The following is a 19,313-nucleotide window of genomic DNA, read 5'->3' as shown; positions in this document are numbered from 1 at the left end:
CATTGGACCACTGGAAAATGAGGAGAAGTAATAATAGGAAACAAAGAAATGGCAGAGGACTGAATAGTTACTTTGCATCAGTCTTCGCGGTGGAAGATGCCAGATGCCAGTGGGATGCCAGAGCTCCAGTAGAATCAGGGGCCACAGGTGAGTTTAGGGGCATCAATAAGGGGAAGGTTCTGGGGAAGCTGAAAGGTCTGAAGGTGGATAAATCACCTAGACTGGATGGACTACACCCCAGGGTTCTAAAAGAGATAGCTGAGGAAATTGTGGAGGCATTGATGATGATCTTTCAGGAATCACTGGAGGGAGGGAAGGTCCCAGAGGACTGGAAAGTAGCTAATGTAACACCGCTGTTTAAGAAAGGAGAGAGACAGCAGATGGGAAATTATATGCCAGTTAGCCTGAATTCGGTCATTGGCAAGATTTTAGAGTCCATTATTAAAGATGAGATTGCAGAGTACTTGGAAGTACATGATAAAATAGGACTGAGTCAGCACGGCTTTGTCAAGGGGAGGTAATGTCTGACAAATCTGTTAGAGTTCTTTAAGGAGGTAACAAGGAAGTTAGATAAGGGAGAACCAGTGGACATGATTTATTTAGATTTCCAGAAGGCTTTTGACAAGGTGTCACATAGGAGCCTGTTAAATAAGTTAAGTGCCCATGGTGTTAAGGGTAAGATCCTGGCTTAGATAGAGGATTGGCTGATTGGCAGAAGGCAGAGAGTGGGGATAAAGGGGTCCTTTTCAAGATGGCAGCTGGTGACTAGTGGTGTGCCTCAGGGGTGTGCCTCAGGGGTCAGTGCTGGGACCACAACTTTTCACAATATACATTAACGATTTGGAAGAAGGAACTGAAGGCACTGTTGCTAAGTTTGCAGATAATACAAAGATATGTAGAGGGGCAGGTAGTATTGAGGAAGCAGGGGGGCTGCAGAAGGACTTGGATAGGCTAGGAGAGTGGGCAAAGCAGTGGCAGATGGAATTCAAGATTGAGGTAATGCACTTTGGAAGAAGGAATGGAGGCATAGACTATTTTCTAAATGGGAAAATGCTTAGGAAATCAGAAGCACAAAGGGACTTTGGGATCCTTGATCAAGATTCTCTTAAGGTTAACGTGCAGGTTCATTCGACAGTTAGGAAGCAAATGCAATGTTAGCATTCATGTTGAGAGATTTAGAATACAAGAGCAGGGATATACTTCTGAAGCTGTATAAGGCTTGGAGTATTGTGAGCAGTTTTTGCCCCCATACCTAAGGAAAGATGTGCTAGCCTTAGAAAGGGTCCTGAGGAGGTTCACAAGAATGATCCCTGGAATGAAGAGCTTGTCATATGAGGAACGGTTGAGGACTCTGGGTCTGTACACATTGAAGTTTAGAAGGATGAGGGGGGATCTTATTGAAACTTACAGGATACTGCGAGGCTCGGATAGAGTGGACATGGAGAGGATGTTTCCAGTAATAGAAAAAACTAGAACCAGAGGGCACAACCTCAGACTAAAGGGACAATCCTTTAAAACAGATGAGGAGGAATTTCTTCAGCCAGAGAGTGGTGAATCTGTGGAACTGTTTGCCGCAGAAGGCTGTGGAGGCCAGGTCATTGAGTGTATTTAAGACAGAGATAGATAGGTTCTTGATTAATAAGGGGATCAGGGGTTATAGGGAAATGGCAGGAGAATGGGGATGAAAAAAATATCAGCCATGATTGAATGGCGGAGCGGACTCGATGGGCTGAGTGGCCTAATTCTGCTCCTATGTCTTATAGTCTAAAACCAGACCATTAGCCACCTGTAGCTATGCTTTTCACCTTTCCTGATAATTTGAATCAGGCACCAAGTCAAGCGGTCTGCAGATGTTCAGCAATCTAATGTCATCAAGTAGTGTAAGCAACCAATCACGATGAAGATTTCTCAGACAGTAAACCTGGAAGCAAAATGCACCCATTCACCATCACTTTTTTAAAAAAAACTTTGTAGGATATTAAATTATTGAATTGAACACACAGAAGTTGAACAAATTTTTGAAAAAAGTATTTTATTATTTTGAAACACAATGGAATTTTTATTACTTGAATTTACACAAATTTAGCTTTCCTGGCAATGGAGAGGTCATTCAACAGTAGTTAAGACTTAATATGGCATTACAAATTCAGTAACACCATATTTACAAAGTGTAAATGATTCAGAGCTTTTTAAACAATGATGTTACAGTGCAAAAGGGGCAGTTCTTGTCAGTGCAGTGCTTTCTAAAGATAGCTGGCTGCAGAGACTTCAACCGCACATGCTGTGGAGGAGCAGGGGATCTCTGACAGTGATTTCTGGGTTTTGCTGCACATGTGCGGATGCCAGATGTTGCTGTCAGTTTCACAGAGTAATGACGCCAAATACTAACTGTTTCACCAACATTGCAACTGCAAAACATGGGCCAGTGCCACTTAAACTCACTGGTGCAAAGAATGATCTATAAGGTTATTGCTACACTTCAGCACATTGGGCATAGGAAAGAAACATTGCCAGAGCTGTAATGGATACCCACCCAAGAAGAATGCATTGGCTTTGTAGAAAGCCCAATGACACTTACCAGACTAAAAGGACTTACTAAAAAGAAAGGTTGTATAAACTTGAGTTATATTCCTTAAAGATAAGAAGGTTGGGGGAAACTGATGAAATGGTTTGTAGATAATTGAAAGGATATAGAGAATGCTCTACTTTCTGGCAGTGGGACCCTAGAGAGCTAGAGAAAGGGAACATTATCTTAGAATTTGAACTTACTTAAACATAAAGCAGAATGGATTTTGTGAATGTTAAATACAGTCTGCCAGAGTACTGTCAAATCAATTGAGTTGAGAAAATGAGGATATCACAGGATAAGATGAAAGGGCAGGAAATGTGAAACCTAAGATAAGGCTTCGATGATTAACAAAAGGATTGAGTAGGTTACATGGCCTTGAAGGACCTACTCCTCCAATTACAAACTTAGTAATGGTGATAATTGTAACACCAGTATTATTGCAGGCATAGAATACTGACTTCTTGGCATTTTATATGATTACATGATCATAGCACGTAAACTAATGGTTCCGAAATACCAATAACATAAAGTATGAATATTAAGTATTTAAAGAGAATTTCAAAATACAGACTTCAATTAGAACCATTTAAGAATGTTTAGGTAGAAAGTACTTTATTCTCCTAACCAACAAGATTTCATGCTTGAAAGATAGTATTTGAACCTCTTCCAAACTTGTATCCTGGAATGATTTGAGTTACCATTTGTAACTACAACACAGACACAATGCTTCATCCTCAATTGAGAAATAAAAATGTCATGCATTGGGCTGTTTTCACTCACTGCAGTGAGTTTATCCTTGTAGAACTTTATCCTTGTAGAACATGGGCATCCAATGGCAGACAGTTGTTTAGTGGCTAACTAGTGATTGATGTTTGAGCCTTGTAGTACTTCTTGCAGCCATATTAACCTTGCACTAATTAGGAGGCGGATATCAAATCTCACACACACATTAATAAACTATCAGGACTAGGAAATTCAGTGTTGTGTGTTTTGGATCCCCCGTTGGCTGCAAGTAAACCTGATACCAACTGATTCAGGGCAAACCAGTCTTGTAGAGGAGGAGGTGAAGGGCTAAGAATTGTCCAAGACTTTTTTTTAAAAACACAGTGCATAAATGCCTGACTCAGAATGTACAACTACTTTCTGACCACCGTACTGGAGACTTAGGAAGCCACTTAGCATTGTGCAGCTGAATGTGAAAGCCCCAACACCATACTGCCATGACCTCAAAGTTTCATGAAGAGAAAATTAAATGACATTTTCTTACTAAATCAAAAAAAATTCACAGGGCCCTTCACTAACACAGGTCAGATATCCTTTATCCATATATCTGAAAACTGAACACAACCAAAAACCATGTTTTTTGAAAGGTAATGCAGTTAATTTGTTAATAAAGCAAAGTAATATGATTTTACAAGTATAAGTTGACAGGTAAGAAAGTGAAAGAGTTGGAAAATGGAGAAACAGCCCATTATTTGTAGTCTGTAACTAGTCTAACCTATTGTAATGTTAGTAGACCAAGGCCCATTGTATATACTGTAGATCCAAAATTATCTGAATACCAAAATCACACTAAAGTCATTAACCATTACTCAGTAACTATCAATTACCATATCATTATAATGGACATTAAAAACTTAAGGTAGGAAAGTCACCACCACTTTTACCACCCACACCAGGAATCCTGTGGCAAATAACTCACCTCTTGCCTCCCCAAAGTCTGTCTACAACTAACAACAGTAAGAAGTCTCACAACACCAGGTTAAAGTCCAACAGGTTTATTTGGTAGCAAATACCATAAGCTTTTGGAGCGCTGCCCCTTCGTCAGATGGAGTGAAAATCTGTTCTCCAACAGTGCACAGACAATACACATCTCTTTAACCTGTGTTTAATGTTCCCTCCACCCACATTATCTGTACCTTTAAGACCTGGCTGGCTGTAGAGATTTGCATTCTAATTAGTATTCTGTAACTTGATGTTGTGTCTTTGTGCACTGTTGGAGAACAGATTTTCACTCCATCTGACGAAGGGGCAGCGCTCCGAAAACTTATGGTATTTGCTACCAAATAAACCTGTTGGACTTTAACCTGGTGTTGTGAGACTTCTTACTGTGCTTACCCCAGTCCAACGCCGGCATCTCCACATTACAACTAACAAGGCAGTTGGTGATGGAATACTTTCCCCTTACCTGGATGAGTGCAACTCCAACAACACTCAAGAACTTGACACCATCCAGGACAAAGCTGTCCACTTAATTGGCACCCCATCCACACACATTTACTCCCTCCACCACCAACACACAAGAACATCAGTATGTACCATCTACAAGATGCACTGCAGGAACTCACCAAGACTCCCTAGCCAGTACCTTCCAAACCCACGATCTCTACCATCCAGAAAGACAAGGGCAACAGACACATGGGAACACCACCACCTGAAAATTCCCCTCAAAGCCACTCACTGCCCTGACTTGGAAATATATCACCATTCCTTCACTGCCACAGAGTCAAAATCCTGGAACTCCCTTCCTGACTGTGGGTGTATCTACACCACTTGGACTGCAGCAGTTCAAGAAGGCAGCTCACCACTGTTAAATTCTCTACTACTGTGGGTGTGTCCCCAAGAACTGACTCCACAGACAGACATCAGAGGATACAGGTATTTATTGCAGGTCTTACTCACTCCACACATCAAACGACAACTGCCCTCCCAGGGCAGTTCCTGGGCAAATCACCTCACAGGATCAAGTGACCCATTCCCTTAAAGGCACTATGCCCCCAATGTTAATAACCACCACCACCACCATCTTATTTGAGGGCAATTAGGGACAGGGCAATAAATGCTGGCCTACCTAATGATGTCCACATCCCATGAATGAAAAACAAAACTTAAGGTAGGAAAGTACCTATAACGGGGCAATTAATGTTAACCGTTTCCTTCCGTGGAAGTCAATTATGAAAGCGACACAGTATTAAGTACACTGGCTATTTAAGGCAGACTCTGCTGATCCAAAGAACTCCTTGTGAAGATGTGATTACCATATTTGCTCAATCCCCCATACTTGCCAATTTAAGAGCTTCACTGATTTCAGGCAGTCTCATGTCTCCCAGCAGCTGTTCAATAAGCTCCTTGCCACTCATTAAGGTGTGATTGCTTATATTTAATTCTGCCAATCAGTTCCCAGTAGGAACTTCTCCCCTCTTATAATGGTTAAGTAACATTAACACCAACAGGTCCTCTACAGGAGGTAAGGATGTGCTGCCAATAATGAACAGTCATTTCCCAAAATGTGATAAAAGGACAGTGAAATCACACACTGTTCTTAACTAGCACTTAGATCCATTAACTGACAATCAAATCTCTCTACTATTACTAACCACCAGGCAAATTTCACGAGCATTAACAATCAGATCCCATAGTGCCTTTAATGAACAATTGCATCTCACTGCTGATACTGCCAGCTAAATCTCACAGGACCATTCACTATCAGATCTCACATTGCTGATAACGTACCATCAAATTTCATGGTGTCATTAATTAGCATTCGGATGTTTTACTGTCACTACCAAATATCATACTATCATTAATAAATAGTCAAATTTGCATAGCTATTAACCATAAGTTACATCTCACACCATTATTAATTAAAATTCCAATCATGAGTTTCATGTGTCATTGAGGTTCAAATAAAACATTGATCCTGACACAGCCATGTTGGATTTCATAGAATCACACAATCTCTACAGTACAGACGGAGGACATTCAGCCCATTGAGTCTGCACAATAATCCCACCCACCCCTATCCCCACATATTTACCCTGCTAATCCTCCTGACACTAAAGAGTAACCTAGCGGGGCCAATCAACTTAACCTGTGCACCTTTGGAGCATGGGAGGAAACCAGAGCATCAGGAAGAAACCCATGCAGACACGGAGAATGTGTAAGCTCCACACATGGTCATCCAAGACCGGAATTGAACCCGGGTCCCTGGCGCTGTGAGGCAGCAGTACTAACCACTGTGCCACCATGCCGTCCTTAACTAGATAATTTTCATCTGTCCATCTATCTAATGACATATTCAGCATCTTGCAAACAAAGTTGAAAATACAGCAACAATCACATTGTGCAGAAAAATATTAAGTCCAACGCTGGCAACTCCACATCAGAATAATAATGTAATTAGAATACATTATTTTCCTGCTAAGTAACTTTGAGAGTGTAATTTATAACTTATAATTTTCGCTTTATAATACTGTTTACTTTTTCATATCTTAGAAAATCTGAAATACATACATTTTTAAGATTTAGGAGTTATTTGTTTAAAGATTTTATTTGACTGCTAACCTTCTATTGCTTTCACAAGATCTGGGTAATATCCAGGCTTGTGCTGACAAGTGGCAAGTAACATTTGCACCACACAAGTGCCAAGCAATGACCATCTCTGACAAGAGAGATTCCAAGTATTGCCCCTTGAGATTCAATGGCATTACCATTGCTGAACTCCCCACTACTTGTATCCCAGGATTTACTATTGACCAGAAACTGTACTGAACTGGTCATATAAATATTGTGGCTACAAGAGCACGTCAGAGAAAAGGGATCATGTGGTGAGTAACTCACCTCCTGACTCTTCAAAGCCTGTCCACCATCTACAAAGCACAAGTTAGGAGTGTGACAGAATACTTTCCACTTGCCTGGATGACTATAGCTCCAACAATACTCAAGAAGCTCAACACCAGGAGAAAAAAGCCCACTTGATGGGCAAGGGATCGGCATTCCCTTCACCACCGACACACAGTGACAGCAGTGTGTACCATCTACAAGATGCACTGTAGGAAATCACCAAGACCCATTAGGCAGTACCTTCTAAACCCACAACCACACTGTCTAAATTAAGAACAAGGGCAGCAGATGCATGGGTACATCACCACTGGATCTTCCCTCGAAGCCATCCACCACCTTGACTTGGAAATATATTGCTGTTCCTTTACTGCCATTGACTCAAAATCCTGGACCTCCCTCCCTAACAGCACTGTGTACCTACACCACGTGGACTGCATCAGTTCAAGAAGGCAACTCAGAACCACCACATCAAGGGCAATTAGGGATGGGCAAGAAATGCTGGCCCAGCCAGCAACAGCCCCATCCCATTATTGAATTTAGAAAATATAATTCAGAGCACTTGCTAGATGTTCTATGGGTAACTGAATCCTGAAGAAAGTAATACTTCCCATGATTCCACACACCAGTGTCAACATCAAGCTCTCCCAGATCAGATATAGCAATATCAAATACAAAATCAAGCCAGCAACAAAAGATGGTGTAGTCGAGATGAATTATTGAGATACTTTTCTTTATGTTGAAAATCTGCAAGCATTTCCCCCCTTTCTGTACCCTGTCACACTAGTACACTTAACAACAGCCTCGGAAGTTTACTGCTGTGAACACTTTTTCACCTCACACATCAGATTTCCTCAAGGTTTATCTGAGAGAGCTTGTCAGTTTAGTGTCCAATTAATGTTGAAGTGTGAGGATTTAATGCTGTGGTCTAATGCCCCCTGGGCACTACAATGAAACTGTCGAATTATAGTTTAAGTAGACTCTTCTAATCAGTTGAGAGATGTGGGGCAGCACGGTGGCACAGTGGTTAGCACTGCTGTCCCACAGCGCCAGGGACCTGGGTTCGATTCCCGGCTTGAGTCACAGTCTGTGCGGAATCTGCACATTCTCCCCATGTCTGCATGGGTTTCCTCCAGGTGCTCCGGTTTCCTCCCACTGCCTGAAAGACGTGCTGGTTAGGTGAATTGGCCGTGCTAAATTCCCCCTTAGTGTATCCGAAAAGACACCGGAGTGTGGCGACTAGGGGATTTTCAAAGTAACTTCATTGCAGTGTTAATGTGAGCCAATTTGTGGCACTTATAAATAAATTTAAAAAAAGGACGGGATTGTTGTCACATCACTCTGAGGTAGATTCAAAACCCACCTCCCAGAAGTAAGTGAGCAGTTGCACAACATTCAACCTGCTAATTTTACCCACCAAATAAAGGTTACTTTAATTTCCCAATTCAATAAATTGAAGTGTACTGTGCATAGTAAGAACATAAGAACTAGGAGCAGGAGTAGGCCATCTGGCCCTTCGAGCCTGCTCCGCCATTCAATAAGATCATGGCTGATCTTTCGTGGACTCAGCTCCACTTACCTGCCCGCTTATCATAACCCTTAATTCCTTTACTGTTCAAAAATGTATCTATCCTTGCCCTAAAAACATTTAATGAGGTACCCTCAGCTGCTTCGCTGGCAGGGAATTCCACAGATTCACAACTCTTTGTGTGAAGAAGTTCCTCCTCAACTCAGTCCTAAATCTGTTCCCGCTTATTTTGAGGCTATGCCCCCTAGTTCTAGTTTCACCTGCCAGTGGAAACAACTTCCCTACTTCTATCTTATCTATCCCCTTTATAATCTTATATGTTTCTATAAGATCTCCCCTCATTCTTCTGAATTCCAATGAGTATAGCCCCAGTCTACTTTGTCTCTCCTCATAAGCCAACCCTCTCAACTCCAGAATCAACCTAGTGAATCTCCTCAGCAACCTCTCCAGTGCCAATATATCCTTTCTCAAGTAAGGAGACCAGAACTGTACACAATATTCCAGGTGTGGCCTCACCTGCACCTTATACGGCTGCAACACAACCTCCCTGTTTTTAAACTCCACCCCTCTAGCAATGAAGGACAACATTCCATTTGCCTTCTTAATTACCTGCTGCACCTGCAAACCAACTCCTTTTGATTCTTGCATAAGGCCACCCAGGTCCCTCTGCACAGCAGCATGCTGCAATTTTTTACCATTTAAATGATAGTCCATTTTGCTGTTATTCCTACCAAAATGGATGACTTCACATTTACCAACATTGTACTCCATCTTCCAGACCCTCGCCCACTCACTTAGACTATCTATATCCCTTTGCAGACTTTCATTGTCCTCTGCACACTTTGCCCTGCCACTCATCTTAGTGTCATCTCCGAATTTTGACTCACTACACTTGGTCCCCAACTCCAAATCATCTATGTAAATCGTAAACAATTGCGGTCCCAACACTGATCCCTGGGGCACACCACTAGTCACTGATTGCCAACCAGAAAAACACCCATTTACCCCCACTCTTTGCTTTCTGTTAGCTAACCAATCCTCTATCCATGCTAATATATTACCCGTAACACCGTGCACCATTATCTTATGCAGCAGTGTTTGGTGCGGCGCCTTGTCAAATGCCTTCTGGAAATCCAAATCCATATTCACAGGTTCCCCATTGTCCACTGCACATGTAATGTTCTCAAAGAATTCCACTAAATTAGTCAAACATGACCTGCCCTTCATGAACCTATGCTGAGTCTTACCAATGGGACAATTTCCATCCAGATGTTTCGCTATTTCTTCCTTGATGATAGATTCAAGCATTTTCCCTACAACAGAAGTTAAGCTAACCCGCCTTTTGTCGACTTCCTTTTTTAAACAATGGAGTCATGTTTGCTGTTTTCCAATCTGCGGGAACCACCCTAGAGTCCAGTGGATTTTGGTAAATTACCACTAGTGCATTTACTATTTCCCCCACCATCTCTTTTAGTACCCTGGGATGCATTCCATCAGGACCTGGAGACTTGTCTACCTTTAGCCCCATTAAGTTGTCCAACACTATCTCTTTCGTGATAATGATAGTTTCTCGGTCCTCACCTGCCATAGCTTCCTGTCATCAATTTTTGATGTTGTGTAACATATTAAAGAATGAAGATAGAACCATAGGGTGGGACTCCCCAGACTGGAAATTCCCGCCCAAGCTCAATGGATCTTTGAATTGTCTGCCACATTTTCTATCTTGCTCGGTATGATTCATGTGGCAGGTAGAACGGGAGATTTTCGGCCATAGAATCCCTATGGTGCAGAAGGAGGCCATTCAGCCCATCAAGTCTGGACCGACTCTCTGAAAGAGCTTCTTACCCAGGCCCACACCCACCCCTCCTTCACTGCAGGGTTGGATAAATCAGTTCAAATTTATAAAGAACATTGTTTTTTCTATAATACAGGGGAGAGGCTAATCCTTTGGGTGACAGCTGAATGTAATTGTTTTTGTGAACAGCATCTTACTTGAATTTGGATCTTTTCATAAAATTTGTTTACACCACATATGCACCAGTAAAAACAACCCATTAGCGGCAGATGGGACACGCAGTATTAACACACTTAATCCCTGAATTAGACTATTACCACTGTGTAATACCTTGAACGAACACCTGGTAAGACATATCAAGCAGCTTTGATTGCATGTCAAGGGATCAATTCGGACTCTGAGGGATTTAGTGAAACATAAATGGGGGACTGTTACAATGTTGGAATTTGAACTTAGATGCAGCAGATGGAGGTGGATGTTGACGAACAGAATAATCCGGAAACATAGCATATGCTAAATGGGGGGAAGCCAAAATTTAAAGAAAACCTAGCAGAGCATAAATACATATGTAAACATGCTGCTTGATCAAGGATGCTGAAATAATTATAATTGCAGTTTATGTACGCTGGGTAGTTCGGATGGGCTGTCCTATTTGTGAACTTTCTCTGAAGGCAGCATTGCATTTTTCTACACTGTCAATATTGCTTCATCTCACCCAGAGATCTCATTTTCTTCAGTTGTTGTTCCTAAATTTCTCATTTTCTTTAGTGACATTACAGCAGTAATGAAATGTCAACAATACAATTAATATTTTCACACATTACCCATATACAGAAAAATACAAAACAATTTAAAAAAAGGAATGCCTCACCTGTCCTATTGTCTACTCTCATCTCCTTCATTTTCTATCCTGCGTTTAACTATTTTAACTTTACATTTTTTTCTATCTAACAATTTTAATTATATGTTCATAAATTTTCTGTTTAAATGGGGCTAATTGTGTTTTGTGTTTATTCTGGGCAGCCACTTGAAACATTAAGCGCTCTCAGGCCATGTATGTAACACAGTGTTCCTAGGTTGTGTCCGAAGCCCCTTGAGTAGGTGAACCACTTTGACTTTTGATCCTTTCTCAAGCCAGTTATTCTGTGGTCAGTTGGTTGAGATAGCCAATTAATTTTAGCTTGAAGCTGCTGACTGATAAATCATGAGAATAGAAATACTTTTTGACTTGGCTTCCACTGGCTAGAAAATTACTATCAGACTGGGTTGGGCTTAATGTAGGTGAGTTCAAAGTTACCTTTGCCCTACTCTTAAAAACAAAATAGTCAATTTCTTTTTTAGATCTGGTAAGAGTGGCTCGGGGATATTGAAGCTGTAAGGCCAGAGTCTGACCCACGGCAACAAGCAAATCTTCTAATTAAAAATAAAGTTAAAATATTTAGCTTGCTTTTTTTGGCACCCTGATGTGACAGATGGTATGAGATGGCCCGACACTGCCTTGTGGATTAATACCTTATTGCGAGTTGTCACCTTTGAGCAATGGGGGGAGGGGAAGATAAATTGAAGAGATAAACAAATTGTAAGAGAAGTTGATTGATTTAATGGGGACCTAATGACTTGGACAAAACTTTGTATTGTAACCAGTTGGCTTCCTTTGCATTCGTTATATTCTTATTAGCATGGCATTATGCAGCAAATATGTATGTGCTTTGGTGGTGTAGGTGGAATTATGCAACATGACTGTTGATGTGACTAAAACCAACTATCTAATGAACCTTGAAATGATCATGTCTTGAATAATCCAACCTAATCAAATCTAATTAAGAACATAAAAACAGTAAAGCATCTCCAAATTTGCATGATATTACCATTTCATTAAATTAGTTTAGCTTTTATTGGGATTTAAGCTGTGTAGAACATAATAGGGAGTGCAATTTGCATACAGTATACATGAATATTTGAATGATGGATTGGAAAGTCCTGCATGGTCAATAATGATAATTATACAGTAGAGAATGTAGTTAAACTCCAAATTTGTGTAAAACTTTTAAAAAATACTTTGATGGGTTCCTAGACCCAAGGAGGACCAAGAGCAAACAACTTGCTTCTATCCTTAAACCTGAATCAGGCTAATACAAATCCAATTAAGTCAAGGAGCCTGAGTACTTCAACGTAGTCCTCCCTCAAACACTGTACAATCAAAATGTACAATGGCTTGATAAAATATACAGGTGAAAATTATTGCTTGAAAATATAGCAAAGTTTAAAAATTACCTACATTCATAGCTTTGCTTCGCTTCAAGAGTAATTATCTTAACCTATTTGTAATCATTGTATCTAAGCATTACATGCAGAGACAAAGGAACGAAAGCTTATATAAAGGCAACTTTTGGTTGACAACGCTTAGCACAGCTCCCGAGATTAAAGTACGCAAGTTATAACGTCTGACATTTGTTCTTTAACCACCCATCCACCAGATGTTTGTCTGAGTCATATGACCCACTTACTTGAATTGTGATAGAACCTATTTGGCGCTGACAAACAAAAATCAAGTCTGATTTCTATTGCCCAAAAATTTGTTGGCACAATATGAGTGGTCAAGTGACTTGGCCACTTGCCACTGCTGGAGTCAGTTCCATCAGAAAAATGCTATCAAATCAAATTAAAACCACTACAAATAAATCATCATCTTGAGATTCACAGAATTGGCACAAAGTCACATATATGCTATGTTTCACAATTATCATTTAATAATTTCCATATGTTAACAATAATACTTAAAACACTTTTATTGATGTATTATATAAACATCAAGTAATGTCTATGAAATGGAATCCTTTTTGAATTGACTATTATATGTAACAAATCTTATTGGCCACCTGAGCATCATAAGATAATGAACTACTGTCACATTAGAACCTTATTAACTTTTATGAAGAGTTCTATATAAGTTGTTTGGGAAGAGAAGTGTACTGCAAAGTATAAATGTGATTGCAGATTTTGTTCATACTTGTGAATCAACTCCTGAATTTTTAATACCAAGTTAAATGTTAGAAAAGTATAAATTACTTATAAAAGGAATGGCTGTAAACTGCACTGCTTTAAAACAGTGACTCGCATGATGGAGTTAATGCTGTTGGAGGAATACATAGTAACAATATTATTATGTACCCTTTGGGCCCAGGGAAACCAGAAAGAGGCCAATTTCAAAAATTTCAATCAATCTAGTAAATGATGAAAACTTGGTTCCCCTGGAATGGGTACAATAACTGGAGAGACTGTGGTGTAGTGGTAATGTCACTGCACTAGTATTCGAGCAAACCATGCTAATGCTCTGGCGACAGGGGTTCAAATACCACCACAGCAGCTAATGGAATTTTAATTCAATTCATAACTCTTGAATATGAAGCTAGGTTCAATATTGGTGACTATGACAGCTATCATTAAAACCCATCTCGTTCACTAATGTGCCCGAGGGAAGGAAATCTGCCTTCTTTACCTGGTCTGGCCAACACGTGACTCCAGACCCACTGATGTGGTTGACTCTTAACTACCCTCTGAAGTGACCTATCAAGCTAATCATTTCAAGGGTAATTAGGGATGGGCAATAAATGCTGGCTTGGCCAGTGACGCACACATCCAATGAAAGAAGCATTGCTTGAACAAGATCCTTTCCTCCTCACTTGGCCTTCAAGATAAGCTTGTGCGTGTTAGTATTGAGTCTTTAAAACACACAGCTTTGCTACATTAGTAGATCATCAATGAAACTTTATTGGTGAGCAAGAGGCTGCCAAAATGCGGGTAAGCATTAGATTATTATTACCGACCTTGCGTTTCGAGGCTGCAGCTTATGCATTGGGCATTGTCACTAAATGGTCACTGTTCATGCTGCAGTGAACTGCACCTGTTCTGAATTGGAAAATAAGCCTCAAAATGATTAAATAAATCAAATATTATTTTGCATTATTATTTTGTGTTATTATTTTGTGCAAATGGTTCTTTCAATGCAGAAGTTGGCCTTTTTCTTACTTCAACTCAAATACTACACTTGCTGAGCTAGAATAACTCAAGAGTGTGCCCAGCAGTTCTTAGTGTGGTTTGGTATCAAAAAATAAAAAGAATTGGAATGAAAGCCCAGAAAAAAAGGTGTGTAATAAGGATTAATGATTACAGTGTTGTGGGATCTGTGGTACTTAAAATTTCAATTAAACTTGGATTCTCAAATACATTATTTTCAAATGGAAGCACAAGCATGTAAATGAACACCATTTTAAAACAATTTCACATTTGCTTAGGACTACAGAGTGAATATATTCCTGCGACAGACGTGGAATGATCCACGACTAGCCTACAGTGAATACCCTGACGATTCCTTAGACTTGGATCCTTCCATGTTGGATTCCATCTGGAAGCCTGATCTGTTCTTTGCTAACGAAAAGGGCGCCAACTTTCATGAAGTCACAACGGACAACAAACTGCTTCGCATTTTTAAAAATGGAACTGTCTTGTACAGTATAAGGTAAGGTTGGCTTTCCCATAACAGCTTATTATTTCCTTATGTAGTTGTAGCATTTGACCGAACCCTCTGACTGAGACTGCCTCTGACGGTGTCAACTTCATAAGTTGCTCCAGTGATTTTAATTGTATAAAATAATGGGACACTGAGGAATATTTTCAGCTTTTCCCAGCCTGAAGTGACAAAATGGGCACCGAACACAGCCCTAAGCAGGTGGGTGGTTGTACAGATAGGCAAATTGGCAGTCCTACATCTGTTGTAAGATACCGATTTCATTTATCAAGGAAAAATAGATGAAACATGCATGGCAAGTGCCCATTTACACTCCTGTCTTTACAATGTTGCCTAATCACACCCCTTAAAGTGCTCACTGGGATTAGTGAGGTGGGGAAGTAGGAGAAGCTGGAGTGGCTTCTTTGGTACTCATATATCTAATGCACAATTCTTGGACTGAGTCTGTTTAGTGGTGTCACGTGGACTAAACATTAAATCTAGAGACAAAGGTTCTTATGTGAAACAGGGAGATTGTTTATCACTGAGCTTTTGATCAAACAAGTTACATTACCATAATTTTGTAATGGGCTTGAAGACGTTTGTATTATTTTTCTTATGAAGTACAAGTTTTATTACTTTATTACTAGTGACTGTCACTACTGCTTTCGCATTATCTCAAAAGTAAATTTGCTTAGAATTTAGCACTGTCAGGAGGTCATTATGTGAATGATTTTGCTTTTGTGAAATGTGGTTTGGTGTTTGGTACAGAACAATAAATCAGCGTTGATGAGGAAAATTAGGAAGCAATAATTAGGTTTAAATCAATTTGGATCTGCAAGGGCTGAATCATAGGAGGTATTTAAAACATAGGCTTATTAATCTTTCAAGTGCCTGGCACATAGAGGAAATCATATCCCAGGATCTAGTTAACATTTTGCCCATTTTCACAGGAATACAAAAAGGTTCTATTTGGTGGGGAGCACACATCAGCTCAGTGGTGCATTGTTCAATGTTTTGATTGATCTGTGTTTGATTATGTTAGTTGGTTCTCTGATCTGTATCACTGTACTTACTTGTTTAAGCATGTGTGTGGAACAAGAGAGCTAAGAATACTGAGAGAGGCTGCTCGAGAAAATACCTGGGGCTCTGGGCTCAGACTATGTAAGTTCTGTAAGTTCTGAGATGTTTCAAAGTATTATAAATAAACAACAAGATAAAAGCAAGTTTCTGCGAATGCTGAAAAAACAAAATCAGAAAATGCTGGAAACTCTCAGCAGGTCTAACAGCATCTGTTGGGAGAGAACAAAGCTAAATGTTAGCTCTGTTCTCTCCCAACAGATACTTCCAGATCTGCTGAGATTTTCCAGCATTTTCTGTTTCTATTGTAAATGAACTGTTGCAGATTTAGAACAAACATCATATCTACATTACTCTGAGATAAATTAAATATCTAAGATATACATACCAAGTGAGAGAATCATTCCAACGGCCTGATGATGTTGGCAGGACACCTGATCCATTGTTGTGGTTGAACCTGCTTACAATGTAATTGGCAAACTGCCTGCATTAATTGCACACCCTATTATAGGCAGTTTGCTGAGGACTGGAAATCTGACCGCACTGTCTTTAAATAAAGAAAGCTTTCACTTCTTAAAGAGATGGCACACAATTCAATGTTGCTTCTTGGCAATTGATTTTCTGGATCTGCCAGCAAAATGGCAGATTCAGGAGCAAGTAAGTAACAGGAAGGAGGTCTCCTTTCCCTTTGATGGACACTGGACACCCAAGGCATGTTACCAGCAACAATGATAGGTGGCAAAGTGCATTGCTTGCATTGTACTAGGGCCAGAAAATTGTGAAGTAACCTCAATAGGACAGCCAAGGTAAAGCTAGTTTCTCTATTATTCTCTGTTCAATCTTTCAACATTTTGCCCCAACATTAGCAGTCCTACCCTCTCCTGCTTCCTGTGACTCTCCAAAAAACACAACAGCTCATTTCACTGCCCCTTATTCAGTTTGCACTTTCACATTTAAAACCTGCTACTAAGCTCACAACTACCTTTCATTTTTGCCTACATTTGCAACTTCTCTCTCTCAGCATAGTGACTACGCCAAGCTGCCTCACGTATCTTCACAACTCTCCAGCTGGGGCACATACCAACCCACTTCTGCTTTTCTTCAGATGCTCACAGCATGGAAGGGAATGTGCAAGAACTAGCTTACCTCAGTCCACATGCGCACATCCAATGGAGGATGCTGCTATCAATATAACTGGCAGGAAAAGGACACATAGCATTGACATGACGAGGCTGGAGGTCAAGCATAACAGCATGTATGGGCATCTTGCCTTTCTTTGCTCTTTGTACTTAACTCAGTAACACATCCAGCAGGACAACCTGTGATGTATTGCACTGCTGTTCCTGATTCAGTGTGCCAGCCCTTGAGTTTGTCTCCTCCTCTTAAGTCCGTTACACATCTTGGGTTTGTTGCGACCTGCATTGAAGCAGAGTCATAGAGGTTTACAGCATGGAAACAGGCCCTTCAGTCCAACTTGTCCTTGCCACTCTTTTTTTTTAAACCACTGACCTAGTCCCAATTGGCCCATATCCCTCTATGCCCATCTTACCCATGTAATTGTCGAAATGCTTTTTAAAAGATAAAATTTTACCCGCCTCTGCTACTGTCTCTGGCAGCTCATTCCAGGCACTCGCCACCCTCTCTGTGAAAAAATTGCCCCTCTGGACACTTTTGTATCTCTCCCCTCTCATCTTAAACCTATGCTCTCTAGTTTTAGACTCCCCTACCTTCTTAGAGAATTCTCTCTAAGAAGTGTTGTGTCTTGCTTGTGCTCTGTCTGACCCTGGCAGCCCCACCTGCTGTAGAATTTCCTCTGAGCTTTTTCCAACGCTGCTGTTGTAACTTTTCAGACATCTGTTTTAGAGTAGAGTTTCTGCAAAAGGTTTTCATGACTGTGGGACAGGAGATTTTCCAGACAATGTTTCAAGCAAGTGAGATCAGTGGATCTGCACTGGATGACGCATGGAGCATAAAGGAGCAGGAGCAAGCACAGGTGGAAATGACACCCCAGGAAAAATAAAACTCACTGGTGGGCAACCTAGGAGTATGGGACTTGGAGGCAGGAGTAGGCTATTTGGCTCTGAGTACCCATCTCATGCACTGCTTACTCACGTGGTGATGCCAGCGTTGGACTGGGGTGGGCACAATAAGAAGTCTCACAACACCAGGTTAAAGTCCAACAGATTTATTTGGAATCATGAGCTTTCGGAGCACTGCTCCTCCATCAGCTCCTGTCTTTGTCTATATATGCTGTGAACCTACCTCCACTCATCTGATGAAGGAGCAGCGCTCTGAAAGCTTGTGATTCCAAATAAACTTGTTGGATTTTAACCTGGTGTTGTGACTTTTTACTGCTGACTGAAACAGGCTTCAGGATTCTAGCCTTTAAAATAAAGATTTTTTTTTTGGTACATCTCAATTGCTCAATTATGTTAGATTGTCTAGCTGGGACCTGCTGTGGTATATCAAAGAGTGTGGGGCAGTTCACTACCAACTTGTGTGGCAGCCTGGTGCAAGGTATTGGCACCCTCTGGAGAGCATGATCTTCTCAATGAACACTAGAGCTAAGCCCAACCTCCGGCACCAGCAGTAATACCCCTCAGAGGTATTCATACCGGGGTCATACAGTCTATAGCCTGCACTATCTCCTTAAACAAGGTGACAAACTCAATGAATAGGAACTTCAATTGGCCACAGATCTGCTCCAGCATACCGTCATACAGAATGTGGGAAAGCTGAATCACACTCCAATATTGGGGCATTTTTACAATGGGAAGGGAACTTGTAAGCCTGCAAATGCCAAGCACTGGAGGATGGAAGGATTGATAGAAATGCTGGATTCTAGCTGTTAATTTAGAGGAATAGAATTTGTTCAGCTGAAGCACTCGTCCATGTGATGCTGTTAAGAGCTCTGACCAGAGGTAACTGTTGCACCTTTCCAGCTTCATCATCGTCTATGCCATTGGTGTCCTTTCGTTATCAAGTTGAAGGTCCTCATTGTATGCTGGCTCCATATATTTTTCCCATTGCTGAGCAAAGTTATGCAGCAATCTAGTATCATAATGGGACGCTCCCTTTAACAGTATTGCAGGAAGATCCAAGTGGAATTATTGCTCAGTGAGAGCTTTATTCCATGGATCTGATTGTCGAGCCACTGAGCATGGATTCCTGAAAGGAGTCATGAGCCAAGTGTCAGAGACTTCTAAGTAGCTAG

At 40.8% G+C, this 19,313-nt stretch overlaps 1 protein-coding gene across 4 annotated transcripts in view; it reads left to right on the top strand.

Annotated features, from left to right (window-relative positions):
* Positions 1-19,313, top strand: part of glra2 (glycine receptor, alpha 2) — a 231,743-nt gene that overhangs the window by 79,102 nt on the left and 133,328 nt on the right. For all 4 annotated transcript variants that reach the window (XM_078231966.1, XM_078231965.1, XM_078231967.1 and 1 more), the window contains one exon: positions 14,808-15,031. In XM_078231966.1, coding sequence (XP_078088092.1) covers positions 14,808-15,031 — 224 coding nt within the window. The remainder of the gene's footprint in view (positions 1-14,807; positions 15,032-19,313) is intronic.

This window comes from Mustelus asterias, chromosome 17, assembly GCF_964213995.1.
Source record: "Mustelus asterias chromosome 17, sMusAst1.hap1.1, whole genome shotgun sequence".
Lineage (NCBI taxonomy): Eukaryota > Metazoa > Chordata > Chondrichthyes > Carcharhiniformes > Triakidae > Mustelus > Mustelus asterias.
This window is presented reverse-complemented; position numbering and strand designations above follow the sequence as displayed.